Source organism: Oncorhynchus tshawytscha, linkage group LG01 (assembly GCF_018296145.1).
Source record: "Oncorhynchus tshawytscha isolate Ot180627B linkage group LG01, Otsh_v2.0, whole genome shotgun sequence".
In the NCBI taxonomy this organism is placed as follows: domain Eukaryota; kingdom Metazoa; phylum Chordata; class Actinopteri; order Salmoniformes; family Salmonidae; genus Oncorhynchus; species Oncorhynchus tshawytscha.
In genome coordinates this window covers 19,017,034-19,035,040 of record NC_056429.1, presented here as the reverse complement: position 1 = coordinate 19,035,040, position 18,007 = coordinate 19,017,034, and the positions used below count along the sequence as shown (strand labels likewise).

Below are 18,007 nucleotides of genomic sequence, written 5' to 3'. Positions count from 1 at the left end.
CTTGCCAAAACTATAGTTTGTTTACAAGAAATTTGAAGAGTGGTTGAAAAACTAGTTTTAATGACTCCAACCTAAGTGTATGTAAACCTCCGACTTCAACTGTATATTTAAGGTTCCACAGTTGACAGTGCATGTCAAAGCTCAAACCAAGCCATGAGGTCGAAGGAATGGTCCTAGAGCACCGAGACAGGATTGTGTCGAAGCACAGATCTCCGGAAGGGTACCAAAAAAAATCTGCAGTATTGAAGGCCCCCAACAACACAGTGGCCTCCATCATTCTTAAATGGAAGAAGTTTGGAACCACCAAGACTCATCCTAGAGCTGGCTGCCCCTGGCCAAAGTGAGCAATTGGGGGAGAAGGCCCTTGGTCAGGGAGGTGACCAAGAACCTGATGGTCACTCTGGCAGAGCTCTACAGTTCCTCTGTGGAGATGGAAGAAACTTCCAGAAGGACAACCATCTCATTCAGGCCTTTATAGTAGAGTGGCCTGGTGGAAGCCACTCCTCAGTAAAAGGCACATGACAGCCCGCTTGAAGTTTGCCAAAAGGAACCTAAAGACTCTCAGACCATCAGACCATGAGAAACAAGATTATCTGCTCTGATGAAACCAAGATTGGCCTGAATGCCAAGCGTCACGTCTGGAGGAAACCTGGCACCATCCCTACGGTGAAGCGTGGTGGTGTCAGCATCATGCTGTGGGGATGTTTTTCAGTGGCAGGGACTGGGAGACTAATCAGGATTGAGGGAAAGATGAACAGAGCAAAGTACAGAGAGATCCTTGATGAAAACCTATCCCAGAGCGCTTAGGATCTCAGACTGGGGTGAAGGTTCACCTTCCAACAGGACAATGACCCTAAGCACACAGCCAAGACAACGCAGGAGTGGCTTCGGGACAAGTCTCTGCATGTCCTCGAGTGGCCCAGCTAGAGCCCGGACTTGAACCCGATCAAACATCACTGGAGAGTCCTGAAAATAGCTCCCCATCCAACCTGACAGAGCTTGAGAGGATCTGCAGAGAAGAATGGGAGAAACTCTCCAAATACAGGTGTGCTTGTAGCATCATACCCAAGAAGACTCGACTGTAATCGCTGCCAAAGGTGCTTCAACAAAGTACTCAGTAAAGGGTCTGAATTCTTATGTAAATGTGATATTTTTATTTTTGGTAAAGTTGCTGAAGTTTCAAAAAAAAAATTGCTTTTTTGATTTTGCTTATGAGGTATTGTGTGTAGGTGGAAAAAAACAACTGAATACATTTTTGAATAAGGCTGTATATATTTCACTACCGTATATCCATTTTGGCGTGGCAGGTAGCTTGGTTGTTAGAGCATTGGGCCAGTAACCGAAAGGTTGCTGGATCGAATCCCCGAGCTGACAAGGTAAAAATATGTCGTTCTGCCCCCAAACACTGTTCCCCGGTAGGCCGTCATTGTAAATAAGAATTTGTTCTTAACTGACTTGCCTGACTTGCCGAGTTAAATCAAATAAAACAAATCCAGAGGAAATTCAGGTGTCTTATCACAGCTGTGTACATGCCGCCATAAGCAAGCACAGCGCACTCAGCAAACTGTACAAGATCATTAGCCAGCAATGATACTCTCACCCGGTAGCAGTCTTTGTTGGTGGTGACTAAAACTAAGCCCGTCTAAAACACATTTCTCCAAAATATCACCAACATTATCCTGTCACACATGAGGATTCAGTGTGCTTGACCATGTATACACCAACATCCGTGACACTTACAACGCCAGTCAGAACACGTCTCTCTGTTCCTCCTCCCCGCCTACAAGCAGCAACTCAAGAAAGAGCCATCAACACAATATTGAGGTGCTGGACAGATGGGGCAGTCTCAATGCTGCAGGAACATGTTCAAATTTTCACCAAGGACTCATCCATCAACATTTGAGGAATATATATTGTCAGTCACAGGCCTCATTGGGAAATGTGTTGTTGATGTTGTACCCACAATTACAATCCGGACATACCCAAACCAAAAACCCTGGATGAACAGAGATATCCGTACAATGCTGAAAGCCTGAACTGCAGCATTCAATGTCAGTAGAACAAACCCTGATGAGTCGTTCAAGGCAAGCAGGTACGTGCTCCGCAAATCCATTAGGGATGCAAAAATACAAAGGCATATCCAGCAGTGCGGTACCCACTGAAGCCTTCCTCCCAGACGTGCTTAACACATTCTATGCTCCCTTCAAGGCAGACAATACCGAGCCATCCAGGAAGAGACTCGCTTCTCCAGACCACTAGGTGCTTTTACGCACTGAGGCTGACATGAGTAAAACTCTCAAAAGCTTGAATACTAACATAGCCACCGGCTCAGGTGGCATCTCTGGCTGCATCCTTCGAGTGGGTGCCAACCAGACATCTTCATCCTGTCCCCGTCCCAGGCTGTCGTCCCCACTTGCTGGACAACTATTGTCCCAGTGCCCGAAAAACAAGGTGACATGCCCAAATGACTATCACCCTGTCGCGGTCACCTCTGTCATCATGAAGTGCTTGGAGAGGCTTCAATTTACCTACTGCCCCAACAGATCCATGGAAGATGCTATTTCTATCGCTATTCACAGAGCCGTAACGCATCTGGACAAGAGGAACACCTATGAGAATGTTGTTCATTGACTACAGTTCAACATTTAACACTATTGTTCCCTCCAAGCTCGACATCAAGCTCAGAACCCTGGGTCTGGACACCACCCTCTGTAACTGGATCCTGGACTTTCTGATGCGCAAGTCACAGGCTGTAAGGATTGGCAACAACAACACCTACAAACTGACTCTTAACACAGGGCCACCCCAAGAGGTGTGTCCTCAGTCCTCTGCTGTACTCCCTGTTGACGCACGACTGCGTGGTTTAGCACGACACCAACTCCATCATCAAGTTTGCTGACGACGCCACGGTTGTAGGCCTGAAAACCAACAATGACGAGTCCGCCTATAGGGAGGAGGTAAGTGAACTGGCACTCTATTTGTATTTATTAAGGATCCCCATTAGCTGCTCCAAGGCAGCAGCTACTCTTCCTGCCTTATAATGCTGTGAAAGGATCCAGGAACCTAAATGATTTGGGTGGATCCCATCCTCTTTATTAAACAAGCTTTGTTTCCAGAAGGAATCAAAATTGAAAATAAATGTTACACTCACGTACCTGCAATAGGCACGTAGTGAGTTATGGAGAGCTAAAAGTCTGCAGAATGTTCAATGCCATGATTTAGGGAGGGCACAGGGCCAGAGATTGTGTTTGTTGGTGTTAAGCAGAGACCCAATCAGTTCTTTAAAATCCATCTTCAGCTGTTCTTATCTTTCCTTCATAATTTCATTGAATCCAACATGAACTATGATAGACTCAATTTCCTGAGAGAGAGGTAAGAGAGAGGTAAGAGAGAGGTAAGAGCGAGGGTAAGAGAGAGGTAAGAGCCGAGCCCGATGACGAAGCCGCTGTTGGAGTCGGCACAGCTTTCGCAGACCCAGGTAGTCCCAGCGATGAAGGCGCAGGTAGATCAGGCACCAGGGTGGTGAAGCTATTTCTCATGTCAATCTCCTCCGGACCTCTCACTAAACGGACCTCCGTTTAGCAGCATGCGGCTGCCTTTGCTTTCCACGACTTGTGACATGGGACCAGCGCTGATTGGAACTATCCTCTTGCTGTTCTCCATCTACTCCACTACAAGATGGAGGAGAAGCAGATTGAAACAACTTCCTTAGCAGGAAAATTCCAGGTAGCATAGGCCATTCGGATAGGGACAGATGACAATGCAGGGATACATCCATTAAGCCCAAGCTGCGTCTTGCCACAGGAGTTGAGGACTCGTTTGCGTTTTCCCTATAAGTTCACGCAGAATTGAAATTTGCTTGCTAAGGATAGCCACCTGATTCCTGTAATCCCCCCCGCAAGCAAACAATTGCCACATTTGAAATGACGGATTGTTAATATTGTCCCGGACAAGAGCATAATAAAGACCGCTTCTACAGCATTGGAAATATTTGTTAGCCATTCCAGGCATAGTGGGCTCCATTGCTAGCTAGCTGGCTAGGTAACTAGCTAGCTGGCTAGTTGGTAAACATTCAGTCCAAACCAGCAGGTTTTAACACAAACACTTATGAACAAAATAAAACTTCTGAAATAAATGGCTGAAACAACAGGTCGAAGCACAGGTGTCATAACAAACTCTCCCTCAACATCAGCAAAACAAAGGAGTTGATTGTTGACTTCAGGAAGCAGAGTAGGGAATATGCCCCGATCCACATCAACGGGACTACAGTACAGAGTCACAAGTTTTAAGTTCCTGGGCGTCCACATCACGAGGACTTGTCATGAACCAACAACACCACCACTCTTGTCAAGAGGGCGCAACAGCGTCTCTGCTTCCTAAGGCGGCTGAAGAAATTCAGAATGCCGCCCCGGTTCCTCTCCAAATACTACCGCTGCACCATTGAGACCATCCTGACCAGTTGCATCATGGCCTGGTATGAGAATTGCTCCTCCACGACCACAAGGCCCTTCATCAGGGGGTGAAGACTGCCCAGTACATCACTGTGACTTTGCATTCACCCATCCGGGACATCTACTCGAAACGGTGCCTGAGGAAGGCACGCAGCATATTCAAGGACCCCACACTCCCCAGCCACAAGTTGTTCTCTCCCTTACCGCCGGGCAGACTGTCTCTGAGTCTGTTGGTATCTGCCAACCATCAGACAGCTGAAAATTGAACTGGACTGACCACCTGCTCTGATTCTCCACACCTTAGCACACATGCACTTACTCATGCACACACCCACACAAACATACAGAGTGTACAAAACATTAAGAACACCTTCCTAATATTTACTTGACTCTTATTATACTGCTCAATTCATACACTTGCCCCCCCCCCCCCTTTCCCCTGATACACATTTATATCTTGGACTGGAAATTGCGCCTTCCTGTATTATACTAATGCTAAAATGTATATTTCTTATAGTGTTTGTTTGTTCCATTGTCGAGAAAGAACCTGCAAGTAAGCGCTTTGTTGGACGACCAAGAAAACTTGTAACTTGCAATTCTAACTCTCAATAGTAAGTTGAGGCCCTGACTGAGTTGCAAAATAAGAATACTTTTTTAGGGTGGAGGGAATTGATCCGGGGTCCGCCAGTTCCCCATCCCTGCGCTAGAGCATCTGGCCTGACCATTGAGCCTCCCCATGTTAGATTAATAAAGGAGTTATTGTATCTCATCTTCAACAATATGCACACAACATACATTTCCTTTTATTCTTTCCTTCTTTGGCCCTTGTCAGATGTTGAATTTATTAGCGAAGTCCGAGGGGAGTGTTCCCAGGGAATTATAGAACAGCTGATTTACATGGCGTGCTGTTTTAAGATCTACGGAGTGCCTGTTTCTCTTGTTGCCTCACAATGCAAGCATTAATACCAGGAGAATAGCAAACTTCAGTGGGGTAATAAACACTCAAAGGTTTTGTTTTCTTCTGCCTTTGATTGTAGCGTTTTGTCCCATTAAGAGCAGCTCAGGCTGATAAGAGTAGTAGCAGCCATAGTCAACCTGGCTTTCTCTCTTCTCTTCTTTCTCCTCTCCTTAGCATGGCTTCTCTGTTGCCTGACAGGAACTCACCCCAGCCTAGAGTGTGTAGATTAATGCCTAGGCCCCTTCAACCATGTGTCTCTGTTTACTCTGCCCATTATGGCGGAAGGCACATTGTTACCTCCAGGCGTTGTCAGACTACAGTTAATTGCAATAATTATCATGATGGTATTTAATTGTTGTAATTGTCTTGTGAATGTGGATGCTAATCCGCTGTTCGGGACACAATGAAGTGGAAAGTGTGTATGTCCTGTTTATGCTGTCAGTCCATATTTCCACATTGTTTTGACTGGCATTTAATTTGAATATGGCAGAATTTGCATGCCTTCTAAACTGGACTATGAATCTCACACCCAGATTGATCTTAGGGATTCCACACAGCCAAGTAAATGTATTTAAAGGAGTCTGAGGAGAGAGTGCATCCACAGTATGAAAATCTTCTGTTGACAAAAAGAAACGGCTGACCTTCTCAACCTGTAGGTAGCTAGTCTTAACTAGTCGTGGTGTACCTTTTTAGCCGTGTTGCATGAGCAGTCCCACCCAGATATGATCTACTTAAGCAATAAGGCCCGAGAGGGTGTAGTATATGGCCAAAATACCTCGGCTAAGGGCTGTTCTTAGGCACAACGCAACATGGTATAATGACCATATACCACAAACCCCCAAGGTACCTTATTGCTATTATAAACTGGTTACCAGCGTAATTAGAGCAGTAAAAAAACATGTTTTGTCATATACGATCTGATATACCACGGCTGTCAGCCAATCAGCATTCAGGGCACAAACCACCTAGTTTATAAGTTACCATTTGAAACGTTGGTGGGTGTCAGGTTATGATTACCCTGCTCTCCAGTCCCCATCCCCTGTTTGCACCTAGTTGTGGCTTTTCAGTAACAAACTCTAACGTGTGTCTTATTTCATTTCCCAGAGAGCTGATTGGATTTGAGATGATCCCGCTGTCTCCCTCCGGCAGGCAGGCACGGCTCTGACAAAGCTGCAATCTCTTTAACGGCAGTTGATAGATATGATAATGCAGCCTGGCTTTATTGTCAAGTGACTGAGGGGCAGGCTTCATGACCCCTTCAACACATACGCATGCACGCATAAAACATGCACGTATGCACGCACAAACACACACACCTCTGTTCTCCATCTCTCCCTCTCCTCTCTGTTTCTCTGTGCTGTACATCAGCCTGTCCAGCTGACCCAGACAGTGCACACCTGAGAGCAAAGGCCAGGGGCTTGTAGAAAATAGCATTTCTTCAGCAGAAATGCTTTATGATATAAAACAGGGAAGTTGTATCTTCACTACTTTACTGTGCTTACACAGTAAGAAGACAGTACATGCAAATGTACCTTCCATATGCAGTAAATACATATGTTTAGTATCACTCTATATGAATTGTAACAAAATATCTTACACACGGTTATGGGTGATCAGCTAATATTTTCTGCTCTATTTTGCAGTCATATCAAGTGCTCAGTGTATCACACGTTGTTAGAAGTCTGGTTTCGCCGCCTCAGCAGAAAGCATGCATATTGTGGAATCTTCGTCTTTGAATTGATTGGAAAAAGCGTAACATTGCTCTTGAGCCCCAGTCAGATCAGCAGCTTTTATGTGCTATCCATTAAATCAATATCTTAGGTGAAAGAACAATTTAATGTGGACCAGTTAAACAGGTGCTTAATTAAGTAATTAAGAGTGTATTTGGATTGGAACTTGGTGCCCCTTCCAGCCCTTAAGTGCTGGATTTGCCTTAATTAACAAATATAATGCCTAATAGATCATTAGCCTGCAGCTCTGGCCAAGCAGAACGATAGCTACATGAAATGGTTCGATTAGATGACCTCACTTTGCTGAAGCTCTGAGGCGAACGGTGGACTAAAATAGTTTTTTTTTTTCATTCCCTTTATAACTTCAGCTTGATCAAGTTTCACTTTGTGATAGATGGTATTTTAGCGTTATGTTTCACACATACATTAAGTATGTGTCCCATGAGGGAATCAAACCCACAATCAATCAATTAAATGTATTTATAAGCCCTTTTTTTAAATATATTTTTTATATTTTTACCTTTATTTAACTAGGCAAGTCAGAACAAATTCTTATTTTCAATGACGGCCTAGGAACAGTGGGTTAACTGCCTGTTCAGGGGCAGAATGACAGATTTGTACCTTGTCAGCTCGGGGATTTGAACTTGCAACCTTCCGGTTACTAGTCCAACGCTCTAACCACTAGGCTACCCAGCCGATGTCACAAAGTGCTATACAGAAACCCAGCCTAAAACCCCAAACAGCAAGCAATGCAGATGTAGAAGCACAGTGGCTAGGAAAAACTTCCTAGAAAGGCAGGAACCTAGGAAGAAACCTAAAGCGGAACCAGGTACTGAGGGTTGGCCAGTCCTCTTCTGGCTGTGCCGGGTGGAGATTATAACAGTTCATGGCCAAGATGTTCATCGATGACCAGCAGGGTGAAATAATAATAATCACAGTGGTTGTCAGTTGGCTTTTCATAGCCAATTATTCAGAGATGGAGACAGCAGGTGTGGTAGAGAGAGCGAGTCGAAAACAGCAGGTCCGGGACAAGGTAGCACGTCCGATGAACAGGTCAGAGTTCCATAGCCACAGGCAGAACAGTTGAAACTGGATCAGCAGCACAACCAGGTGGACAGGTGACAGCAAGGAGTCATCAGGCTGGGTAGTCCTGTGGCATGGTCCTAAGGCTGAGAGAGATTTCTCAAATAAAGACTTAAAGGTTGAGACAGAGTCTGCTTCTCACACATAGATAGGCAGACCATTCCATAAAAATTGAGTTCTATAGGCCCTGCCTCCAGCTGCTTGCTTAGAAATTCTAGGGGCAATAGGAGGCCTGCGTCTTGTGACTGTAGCGTACGTGTAGGTATGTACGGCAGGACCAAATGGGAGAGATAGGTAGGAGCAAACCCATGTAATGCTTTGTAGGTTAGCAGTAAAACCTTGAAATCAGCCCTAGCCTTAACAGGAAGCCAGTGTAGAGAGGCTAGCACTGGAGTAATATGATCACATGTTTTGCTTCTAGTCAAGATTCTAGCAGCCGTGTTTAGCACTAACTAAAGTTTATTTAGTGCTTTATCAGGGTAGCCGGAAAGTAGAGCATTGCAGTTGTCTAATCTAGAAGTGACAAAAGTATGGATGGACTTTTCTGCATAATTTTTGGACAGAAATGTTCTGATTTTTGCCATGTTACGAAGTTGGGAAAAAAGCTGTCCTTGAAATTGTCTTGATATATTCGTCAAAATTCGTCCTTCACAGTTTTAATTGAGATGACTGTACAACCATCAAGATTAATTGTCAGATCCAACAGATCTCTGTGTCTTGGGACAAAGAACTAGCATCTCTGTTTTGTCCGAGTTTAAAAATAAAACATTTTCCGCCATCCACTTCGTTATGTCTGAAACACAGGGTTCCAGGCAATTTTGGGCCTTCACCATGTTTCATTGAAATGTACAGCTGTGTATCGTCCGCATAGCAGTGAATATTAACTTTATGTTTCCGAATGACATCACCAAGGTAAAATATATATTGAAAACAATAGTGGTCCTAAAACGGAACCTTGAGGAACACCGAAACTTACAGTTGATTTGTCAGAGGACAAACCATCCACAGAGACAAACTGATATCTTTCTGACAGATAAGATCTAAACGAGGCCAGAACTTGTCTGTGTAGACCAATTTGGGTTTCCAATCTCTCCAAAAGAATGTGGTGACCGATGGTGTCAAACACAACACTATGGTCTAGGAGCACGAGAACAGATGCAGAGCCTTGGTCTGACGCCATTAAAAGGTCATTTACCACCTTCACAAGTGCAGTCTCAGTGCGATGATGGGGTCTAAAACCCAGACTGAAGCGTTTCGTGTACTTTGTTTGTCTTCAGGAAGGCAGTGAATTGCCATGCAACAGCTTTTTCAATTTTTTTGAGAGGATTGGGAGATTCGATATAGGCCGATTCATTTAAAAATATATATTTTCTGGGTCAAGGTTTGGCTTTGTCAAGAGAGGCTTTATTACTGCCACTATTAGTGAGTTTGGTACACATCCAGTGGATAGGGAGCCATTTTTTATGTTCAACATAAGAGGGCCAAGCACAGTAAGCAGCTCTTTCAGTAGTTTAGTTGGAATAGGGTTCAGTATGCAATTCGAATGTTTAGAGGCAATTACTATTTTCATGAATGTGTTAAGAGATGGGATTAGCACCATGCTCCAACCAACTCAGTCATGTGAACCATCCCCAACTGTTGATAATGTTGTGTAAACTGAAACTATCTGCGTGTTTGCTGTACTCTGATGTCTATGTCCAACCATGTTCTCTGTCTCTCTTCTCCCCGTAGTGTATTCTGGGATCTGTACTGCGCTGCTCCAGACCGGAGGGAGACATGTGAACATTCCAGCGAGGCCAAGGCTTTCCACGATTATGTGAGTCAACCTGTCACTGGTGTTGTGTCAGAGGCACGGGTGGCCATCGTCATCGTGTGTGTGTGCGCTATTGAATGTCTATCTGTAATCCATGTTAGTTTCTCAATATCAATTTAAGACATTTGCATACATGATTGTTTTAGTCACAATATGAATGTAGTTTTGTTTGGTCTCTGTAGCGTCTTTTAATGCAATAGGTTCTATCCTCCTAAACTCAGTGAAACAGTGTCCGGGCTACCTCCCTCACTTCCTCCCTGTGACCCCTTAGAGCTTTACCTAAACTGTCGGCTGAAGGTGAAATGTCAGGCTGCTGCAAGGCTTTTATTGGCCTTCTCATGTTTTCAATAAAGGTTGGAGCAAATAAAGCAGCTGGGTGAGCTGTTGGCCTGGATTAAGTACACTGCTGTGGCCGATGGATGGGGGACGATTGGGGGTGGCCTGGTGGTCATGGGCTTGCCCTCCCTGACCCTCTCATCTGTAGAAGAGCTGGAGCTTCCACTGGCGCTAGCACTGATGTGCTGCTTGAACATGTGTGGAGGGCCTCAGAGTGGCCGGCTTACAAAAGGAGGCTCTTTGTTGACACAGCCCTTGGACTGCAAATAACCATGTTAATGAGCCCACTAATTGTGACCTCTAACTCAGTGCCAGGACCTGAATGATTGAAGGTTAAGCTGCAGTCCTCTTACTTCATCTGCCTCACTCAAGTCAAATCTGTTAGATTTTTTTGTCACTGCTATACTTTAGCGTACAATTATCCTTTTCTGGTGTTTTGGCTATGCTAAATAGTGGTATTAAATATATACCCTTTAATACATTTAAAGTAAGGATTATGCAGCTAATAGGTTATGTTGGTCAGACTGTATTACTACTAGCTTATCATTCACCTGGGCCGTTAGGGAAGGAGCTCTGGAAATGGATCATGATGGTTCTATTCCTGCACTGGACATTAAATTTAGCCGGTTTCTAAATTCTCTGCAGTTCCACACTCTCATGTAGTCTGACAAGTATGAACAGACCAGACCTCATCAGAACAGACTCATTTGTTTTGAGTGTATATTACACCAGCATAAGATTAATTACATGCTTAATTAAACCCCATGGTTAATTAAATCTGACAAGTGTCTCCAATTAATCTATATGCCTAATCATTCCCAACACCTAGCCTATCTCCCGAGGTATCTAGCTACCTGGGTTTCTCAATAGTCAGCTGCCCTGCATGCTAACTCTGACCACCAACTAACTAGGTTGGTAGCAGGACTGGTGGTTACGACGTCCTAGAAAAGAGAGTACTTACACACATCTAAATGTGACATAGGCACTGAACAAATAAATAAAGCAATGTCCGCTCGCAAGCTTTTAGTGACGCAAGCGCGCGCACACAACGTTTCTCGTCCAACATGGTCTTCGTTTGGCACCTAACCCACACAATTCACACACACACACACACACACGTGTCCTTGAGACTTCCCCCCTCTGCTCCATTGTCCAGATGTGGGGCTCCATTCCAAGGTCCTCTGAGGGGGTCTGTCCTACCCAGTGCTAGGGTGGTCAATCAGTGTGGACGCAGTGGGGCTCTGGGGAATGTCACTGGGGCTCAGATGTCCTGCTCTTTTGTTCTAGTTCATGGATTAATGTCCAGTTTGCCTTGACCTCTGACCTGGCTGAAGTTTAAAGGGTCAGAGTGTATCCGTCCGTCCGGCGACCTCCAGATTGATGGACTGAGAGAGGGCTCTGTGTGTGTGAAAGGAGTACATCAATATCACTGGTCATCAATATCATTTGACAGTAAATTATTGTTGTTGGTGGTCGGCAAGTTTGTTGTAATTCGAGATGTTTATCTGTATATTTGTATTGGATGGATTGAGCAAGTTATTAAGAAGGTTGGACTGTATGAAAATGCATAACCATGAAATGTTTCAATGAGTTTGTCTATAGTCAAATCTTCCCCATCTGTCAGTCCTGTTCATTTCCATAACTCTGTCAGTGTTGCTGGTGAACCCGGCGTGTCTGTGTGTGTTGGCGTTATGGACAGACAGACACAGGGCTAATGTTGTGTGAAGAACCTTATCTGGGGCTGTGACGTGGCTGTGGCGGGGTGTGGGGGTGGAGGCGTGAATCCCCTGGGTCGCTGCTCTGCGGCCTGTCTCTGTCTGATTTAACTCCAGCCCCTCCGATCCCTCTGGACCAGCAGCCTGACCAAGTAGCTATCGCGGCCCGGCTGATAACAGCCCTAATCCCCCGCCGTGTCTCCCAGGATCACATGGACACGAAAAAACACGACTCCAGTAAGTCACTCTCACAGGAGAAACAGAAGACCTGCTCTCTGGTGTTAGACTGGATATGTATGGGTCCACACATTTAGATGCCATCTCTGACTGACTGTTTCAGTGTCAGGGTATTGTTGAGGAGTGGGGCTGTTGTCCAAAGACATGATGGTGGCCCTGGCTGGGTTAGAAGGAATCCACCCTGACCCAGGGTGGAAGACTTTGTAGGCCCTCCAGTTTGGAGAAGATAATGGAATATAATGTGCTAATCCTAAAATCTGAGGGATGGTTCGTGGCTAATCCCTGGATTTTGGTGGGATTGTGACTCTGGCTGGGCTCCCGGAACTGGAGGACTCTGCACCCCTGGATGGGAGAACCAATGTGGTACAAACCTACACACACACACCCTAAACACACCACAATGTTATACTGAACATGGAAGTGAAACACAGCCTTAGTAGATTTGTTTAAGTTATATTTTCCTTTCTTCCTAATTGTTGAAACTGTGTTCACTCATGTTTACTTACTGAGAGAAAATCCACACTCTTATGTCATTCCTACTTGAATGCGGATGTTCCTCAAAAGAGGAGTGGTTTGTGGAGTAAATGTTTTTTTATTTAAATAATGAGATGTGTTTTGGTAATTCAGACTGAGTGATGAGAGGAATAGAGGCATAAATGATGAAGAAAGTCAGAAACGCACAACACACACAAACACACTAGCAGGAAATGATCATGCTGGGAGGCCCCCATCGTTACAGACTTTGTTCTTTGCACAAGCTAGAGATCATGACCCCACGCATCTGCGGTTCTTGCTACTGTGACCTCAGCGCCTCCGGAGTGTCACTGATTTAGTGACAGTAGTGCGTCATTGAAAAAGCAATGCCTTAGTGCTCCTCTCTGCATAAAGCTCCATGCTTGTCTATATGATTTGTGGATTGACTGATCATTCAGACCGCTATGAGGGAGACTCCTGTCAATGGAGGTGGGGAACCTTTCAATGAACAAGTAAAGGCAGATAATAAAGGCTATTTTTTTTGTTTCTGATAATTATCAATACATTCTGAAAAATAGCAACTGCTTATCATTGAGCCCTGAACTCTCTGAAGTTATCATTTTAAGCGTTGATTTGGCTTGTCGCTGGGCCGTTGAGTTGTGAGCAGTGACCAGAACTCCTCAGCCACACAAAGAACTCCAGAACTCTCCTCTGTCTACTGTGTGCCTCAAAATAGGTCCTCTTGCATCAGGCAGTAATGACATTCATTATGTTGGTCTGTGTGACAGGATTTTCTATTGTAAAATGTCACTTTGACACCTGCGCTGACTTGAATACCTAAGTGTGATAACACTTCTATACAGTCCATGATGGTATAATGTAGGGGTTTGCTGGGTGTCAGGGCAGGCAAATGACGGGGGATGTGTCTGGGATTACACTTTTTCTTTTCCCTTTTATGGTTCAGTCAGTGCACTTGATAGGGAGAAGTGCAGAAGTGCACTTGATAGGGAATAGTGTGTCATTTGAGATGTAGCCAAGCTGTAACAGACTTGAGTGTCCAGCAGGACTGAAACAGGTGGCTGGGGGGGCTTCTCTGTAAACAACAACTATTGAGAGGCCACCCTTTTCTCTCATCCACAACAGGTGCTCACTTTAAAACCATTCTCTTTGCCTCTATTCCCTCCCTCTCACCTTCTGTCCTTGAAAAACAAATCTCTCATCCTACGCCTTTGTTTTGCCTCAATTTCTCTTAGGTGTAGAGCACAGTCTTTCTCACTCTGCTACCCCCCCATTCCTCGTCTCTGTCCCCTCCTCCTTATTCCTCTCCATTTCGTCTTCCTCCCTCTCTCTCTCTCTGAGGAGATTGATTGGGTAATCTGTCTCGCTCTGGGAAGGAGAGAAGCGGGATGACGACATGGAGGAGAGATCTTATTCATACATATCCCCCTGCATTACGGTGATATGTACACACTGTAATGGCATGCTCTCTCTCTCTCTCTCTCTCTCTCTCGCTATCTCGCTCTCTCTCGCAGCGCTCGCTCGCTCTCTGTGCTACTCTTCTCTTCCTCTCTTCCTCTCCTCTGTTTTCCCTAGCTTTCAAACAGTTTGTCTCTTGGCTGTGGGCTGACACCTGTGAATGAGTGGGGCTTTCTTTCTGCTTTGTGTTTACTGTTGTCTCCCATCCTCTCTTCTCTCTGCTTGGAATGAAAGAGCCAGTCCACTTCTCATGTCTCTGTATGTATCTCTGTGTAGACGTTTCCTAGCTGAACCTCAGAACAAACGGTTGAAATCTGTGCCCCCGAGCTGTATGGTCGACAGTAGTTCTGGGATTACACAAATAATGCTGCTGCGTCTGCTTTTGGGAAGCCTAACATTTCCGTAGGCAAAGTTCTGACACAGGCCACCCTCTCGCTGAGGGGGGAGACAGGAAGAGAGGGCAACCTGTTGTTATTATGGTGCACTTACCCCTCTTGCTGAGGGGGGAGACAGGAAGAGAGGGCAACCTGTTGTTATTATGGTGCACTTACCCCTCTTGCTGAGGGGGGAGACAGGAAGAGAAGGCAACCTGTTGTTATTATGGTGCACTTACCCCTATTGCTGAGGGGGGAGACAGGAAGAGAGAGAGGGCAACCTGTTATTATGGTGCACTTACCTCTCTTGCTGAGGGGGGAGACAGGAAGAGAGGGCAACCTGTTGTTATTACGGTGCACTTACCCCTCTTGCTGAGAGGGGGATATGGGATAGAGGGCAACCTGTTGTTATTATGGTGCACCTACCCCTCTTGCTGAGGGGGGAGACAGGAAGAGAAGGCAACCTGTTGTTATTATGGTGCACTTACCCCTATTGCTGAGGGGGAGACAGGAAGAGAGAGAGGGCAACCTGTTGTTATTATGGTGCACTTACCCCTCTTGCTGAGGGGGAGACAGGAAGAGAGGGCAACCTGGAAGAGAGGGGGGATATGGCAACCTGTTGTTATTATGGTGCACCTACCCCTCTTGCTGAGGGGGAGACAGGAAGAGAGGGCAACCTGTTGTTATTATGGTGCACCTACCCCTCTTGCTGAGGGGGGGATATGGGATAGAGGGCAACCTGTTGTTATTATGGTGCACCTACCCCTCTTGCTGAGGGGGGAGACAGGAAGAGAGGGCAACCTGTTGTTATTATGGTGCACCTACCCCTCTTGCTGAGGGGGGAGACAGGAAGAGAGGGCAACCTGTTGTTATTATGGTGCACCTACCCCTCTCTCTGAGGGGGGAGACGGGAATAGAGGGCAACCTGTTGTTATTACGGTGCTCTTACCCCTCTTGCTGAGGGGGGAGACGGGAATAGAGTGCAACCTGTTGTTATTACGGTGCTCTTACCCCTCTTGCTGAGGGGGGAGACGGGAATAGAGGGCAACCTGTTGTTATTACGGTGCTCTTACCCCTCTTGCTGAGGGGGGAGACGGGAAGAGAGGGCAACCTGTTGTTATTACGGTGCTCTTACCCCTCTTGCTGAGGGGGGAGACGGGAAGAGAGGGCAACCTCTTTGAGATGGTAATGAGTGTCCACACCAGCTCTTGTGTAGAATGCCCATGGTCAACCTGGTCGTGCCATATAGTCACTCCAACACCTACGAGGCTAGGAAGAAACACAGTGGCGATGCCATCCCTCATTAGAGAGCAAACACTGATGGTTCTATGGATTGTCAGTTAATTCCACGGCAATGAAATGGATCTTCAAACATACGTTTGTTATTGCTGTTGGGAGTTGTAGAGGGAAGGCTCCCACACAAATCCCCAATTGAATCTACTCATGTTTGAGCTACTGCTTCAGTTAATATAACACAAGTTTGATTGTGTTTTATGGTCCAAGAGTACACATCACAATCCAGCTAGGTGTATGACAACTTTAAAAAGATGAGCAGGGGAGTATCTAGGCATATGAAGTGTATACAGAGTAGTGGTTTGTTGCTGATTTAGTGATTGAGCTAACAAGCATCTTTGATATTATCTTTGCTTTTTCCCATTCTGACCCCTTCTACACTTCCTCTCCCTGATTGACATCATATGCTTTTTTTTTCCTGTTTCAACTATACTCTGTTTGTTCATGATTCTCTGCTCAACAATCTCCTCACTCACTCTCACTCCCAGACACTGACAGCGAGAGAGAGGGGTCAGTGGGCAGCCGTGTAGTTGGCAGGGCTGGCAGTGCTGCTGCCATTCTGTGGGTCTGCTATGTTGCTGTAGTGCTGCCTAGCTGTGCCACTCAAGGCCTACCAATGTAACAGTCTCAATTACCAGCTGGACACCCCAACTCATAATGAAAATAAACTTGCCTCTTTTAATATCTGTGTGTGTGTCAGTTGTATACCATGCTTATTAAGTAGCGACACAAACTCACTCCTCCTGAGAATGAATGGCTGAGAGGTGCAACTTCATTACACTGTACATTACACTGACGCCCTCCCTGCTAGGATTAAAGACAAAAACAATTAGTCTTATTTGCAATTTAAATTCTCTAAATGCAGACGTAATCCCCATATTTTGAATAGGCAGAGTAAACACAGAGCGATTGAATTCAAGCCTCTGTCTGGATATTACTTTGTTGCTATAATAACATTTAAATGTTATAGTGGATAATGAAGGTGCTTTTGGTTAGGTTTGTCTATATTTGGAAAACAAAATGTTCCTTGTTGAAGCGTTTTGCCAATATGATGGAAAGAATGCAAAGAATCAGGATGAAAAGTGAGTACCTCATCGCTCACAGCTCCGCACACACATCCACAGGGCCTTGAGGAGAACCTGGGGGTGTTGGCGAGGCATCTCTCCAGTAGGTAAAGGAGGGAGCCAGGGGGAGGCCGGCGTGGGGAGCCAGGTACTTTGGCAGCCAACAAGGTAATCACTAGGTCAGTGGGGAGCTGTTAGACGCTCAGTAAAAGGCAGAGGAAGTACATGGTATAAAAATAGTCATTACTGTGCATTAAAGTCACTGTCTGTAAATATGCCCAGGATAGCAGTAAAGGGAAGCATGTGCGCCGGGGTAGAGCTTCTATCAGCACCTCATCCCCACGCAGACACACACACCATGTGGGAGCTACTGGGCCCTGTGTGTGTGTACTCTCGAGAGTGGGTGTGTGAGCAAGCAAGTGCCTTTTCAGGAGCTTTGGCTCCAATTCATGCCGAATCAGCCAAAATTGCACAAAAACATGCAACAACGTATTTTTTTTCCTTTATTTAATCCAGCTCTCTCCCCTTGGTCATTAAGAAGCAGTACTCATTATCAACATAACAGTGCGTCTTCATCTGTGTGGCGTGACACGGCTATGTGTTTTATTAGTCGTATGTGCAGGATACACATGGTATACACCGTCCAATGAAATGCTTACATGCAGGTTCCTTCTGGACAATGCAACAACAATAAGAAATATAGGAACATGAAGTACATGAAGTAAATGGTTCAGTAGAATAGAGTAAATGTGTTAGCATAAGTATAGTACAGAAAGGCACAATTTATTTACACATGTTTGGAGGAATGGGAGGGGCAAGTGAAATCCCTTCCTATGGCCTGTAGTTAACTTGTCGTTAGCCTGGACCTCGGACAGAGGTGTGAGGAGATGAGGAGGTGACACATCTGACAGCACTGAGGGTCTCTCTCTGGGTCTCTGCCATGGGCGCCCAGCACTCCTCTCCCCCCAGACAGCAGATCACATAGAATCAGGCTGGGCTAATG

General features: G+C 45.5%; 1 protein-coding gene across 2 annotated transcripts in view; it reads left to right on the top strand.

Moving 5' to 3' along the window:
- The window catches only part of LOC112234537 (single-stranded DNA-binding protein 3), a 119,554-nt gene that overhangs the window by 36,235 nt on the left and 65,312 nt on the right, over window positions 1-18,007 (top strand). For both annotated transcript variants that reach the window (XM_024402742.2, XM_024402827.2), the window contains exon 4: window positions 9,954-10,038. In XM_024402742.2, the coding sequence (XP_024258510.2) occupies window positions 9,954-10,038 (85 nt within the window). The remainder of the gene's footprint in view (window positions 1-9,953; window positions 10,039-18,007) is intronic.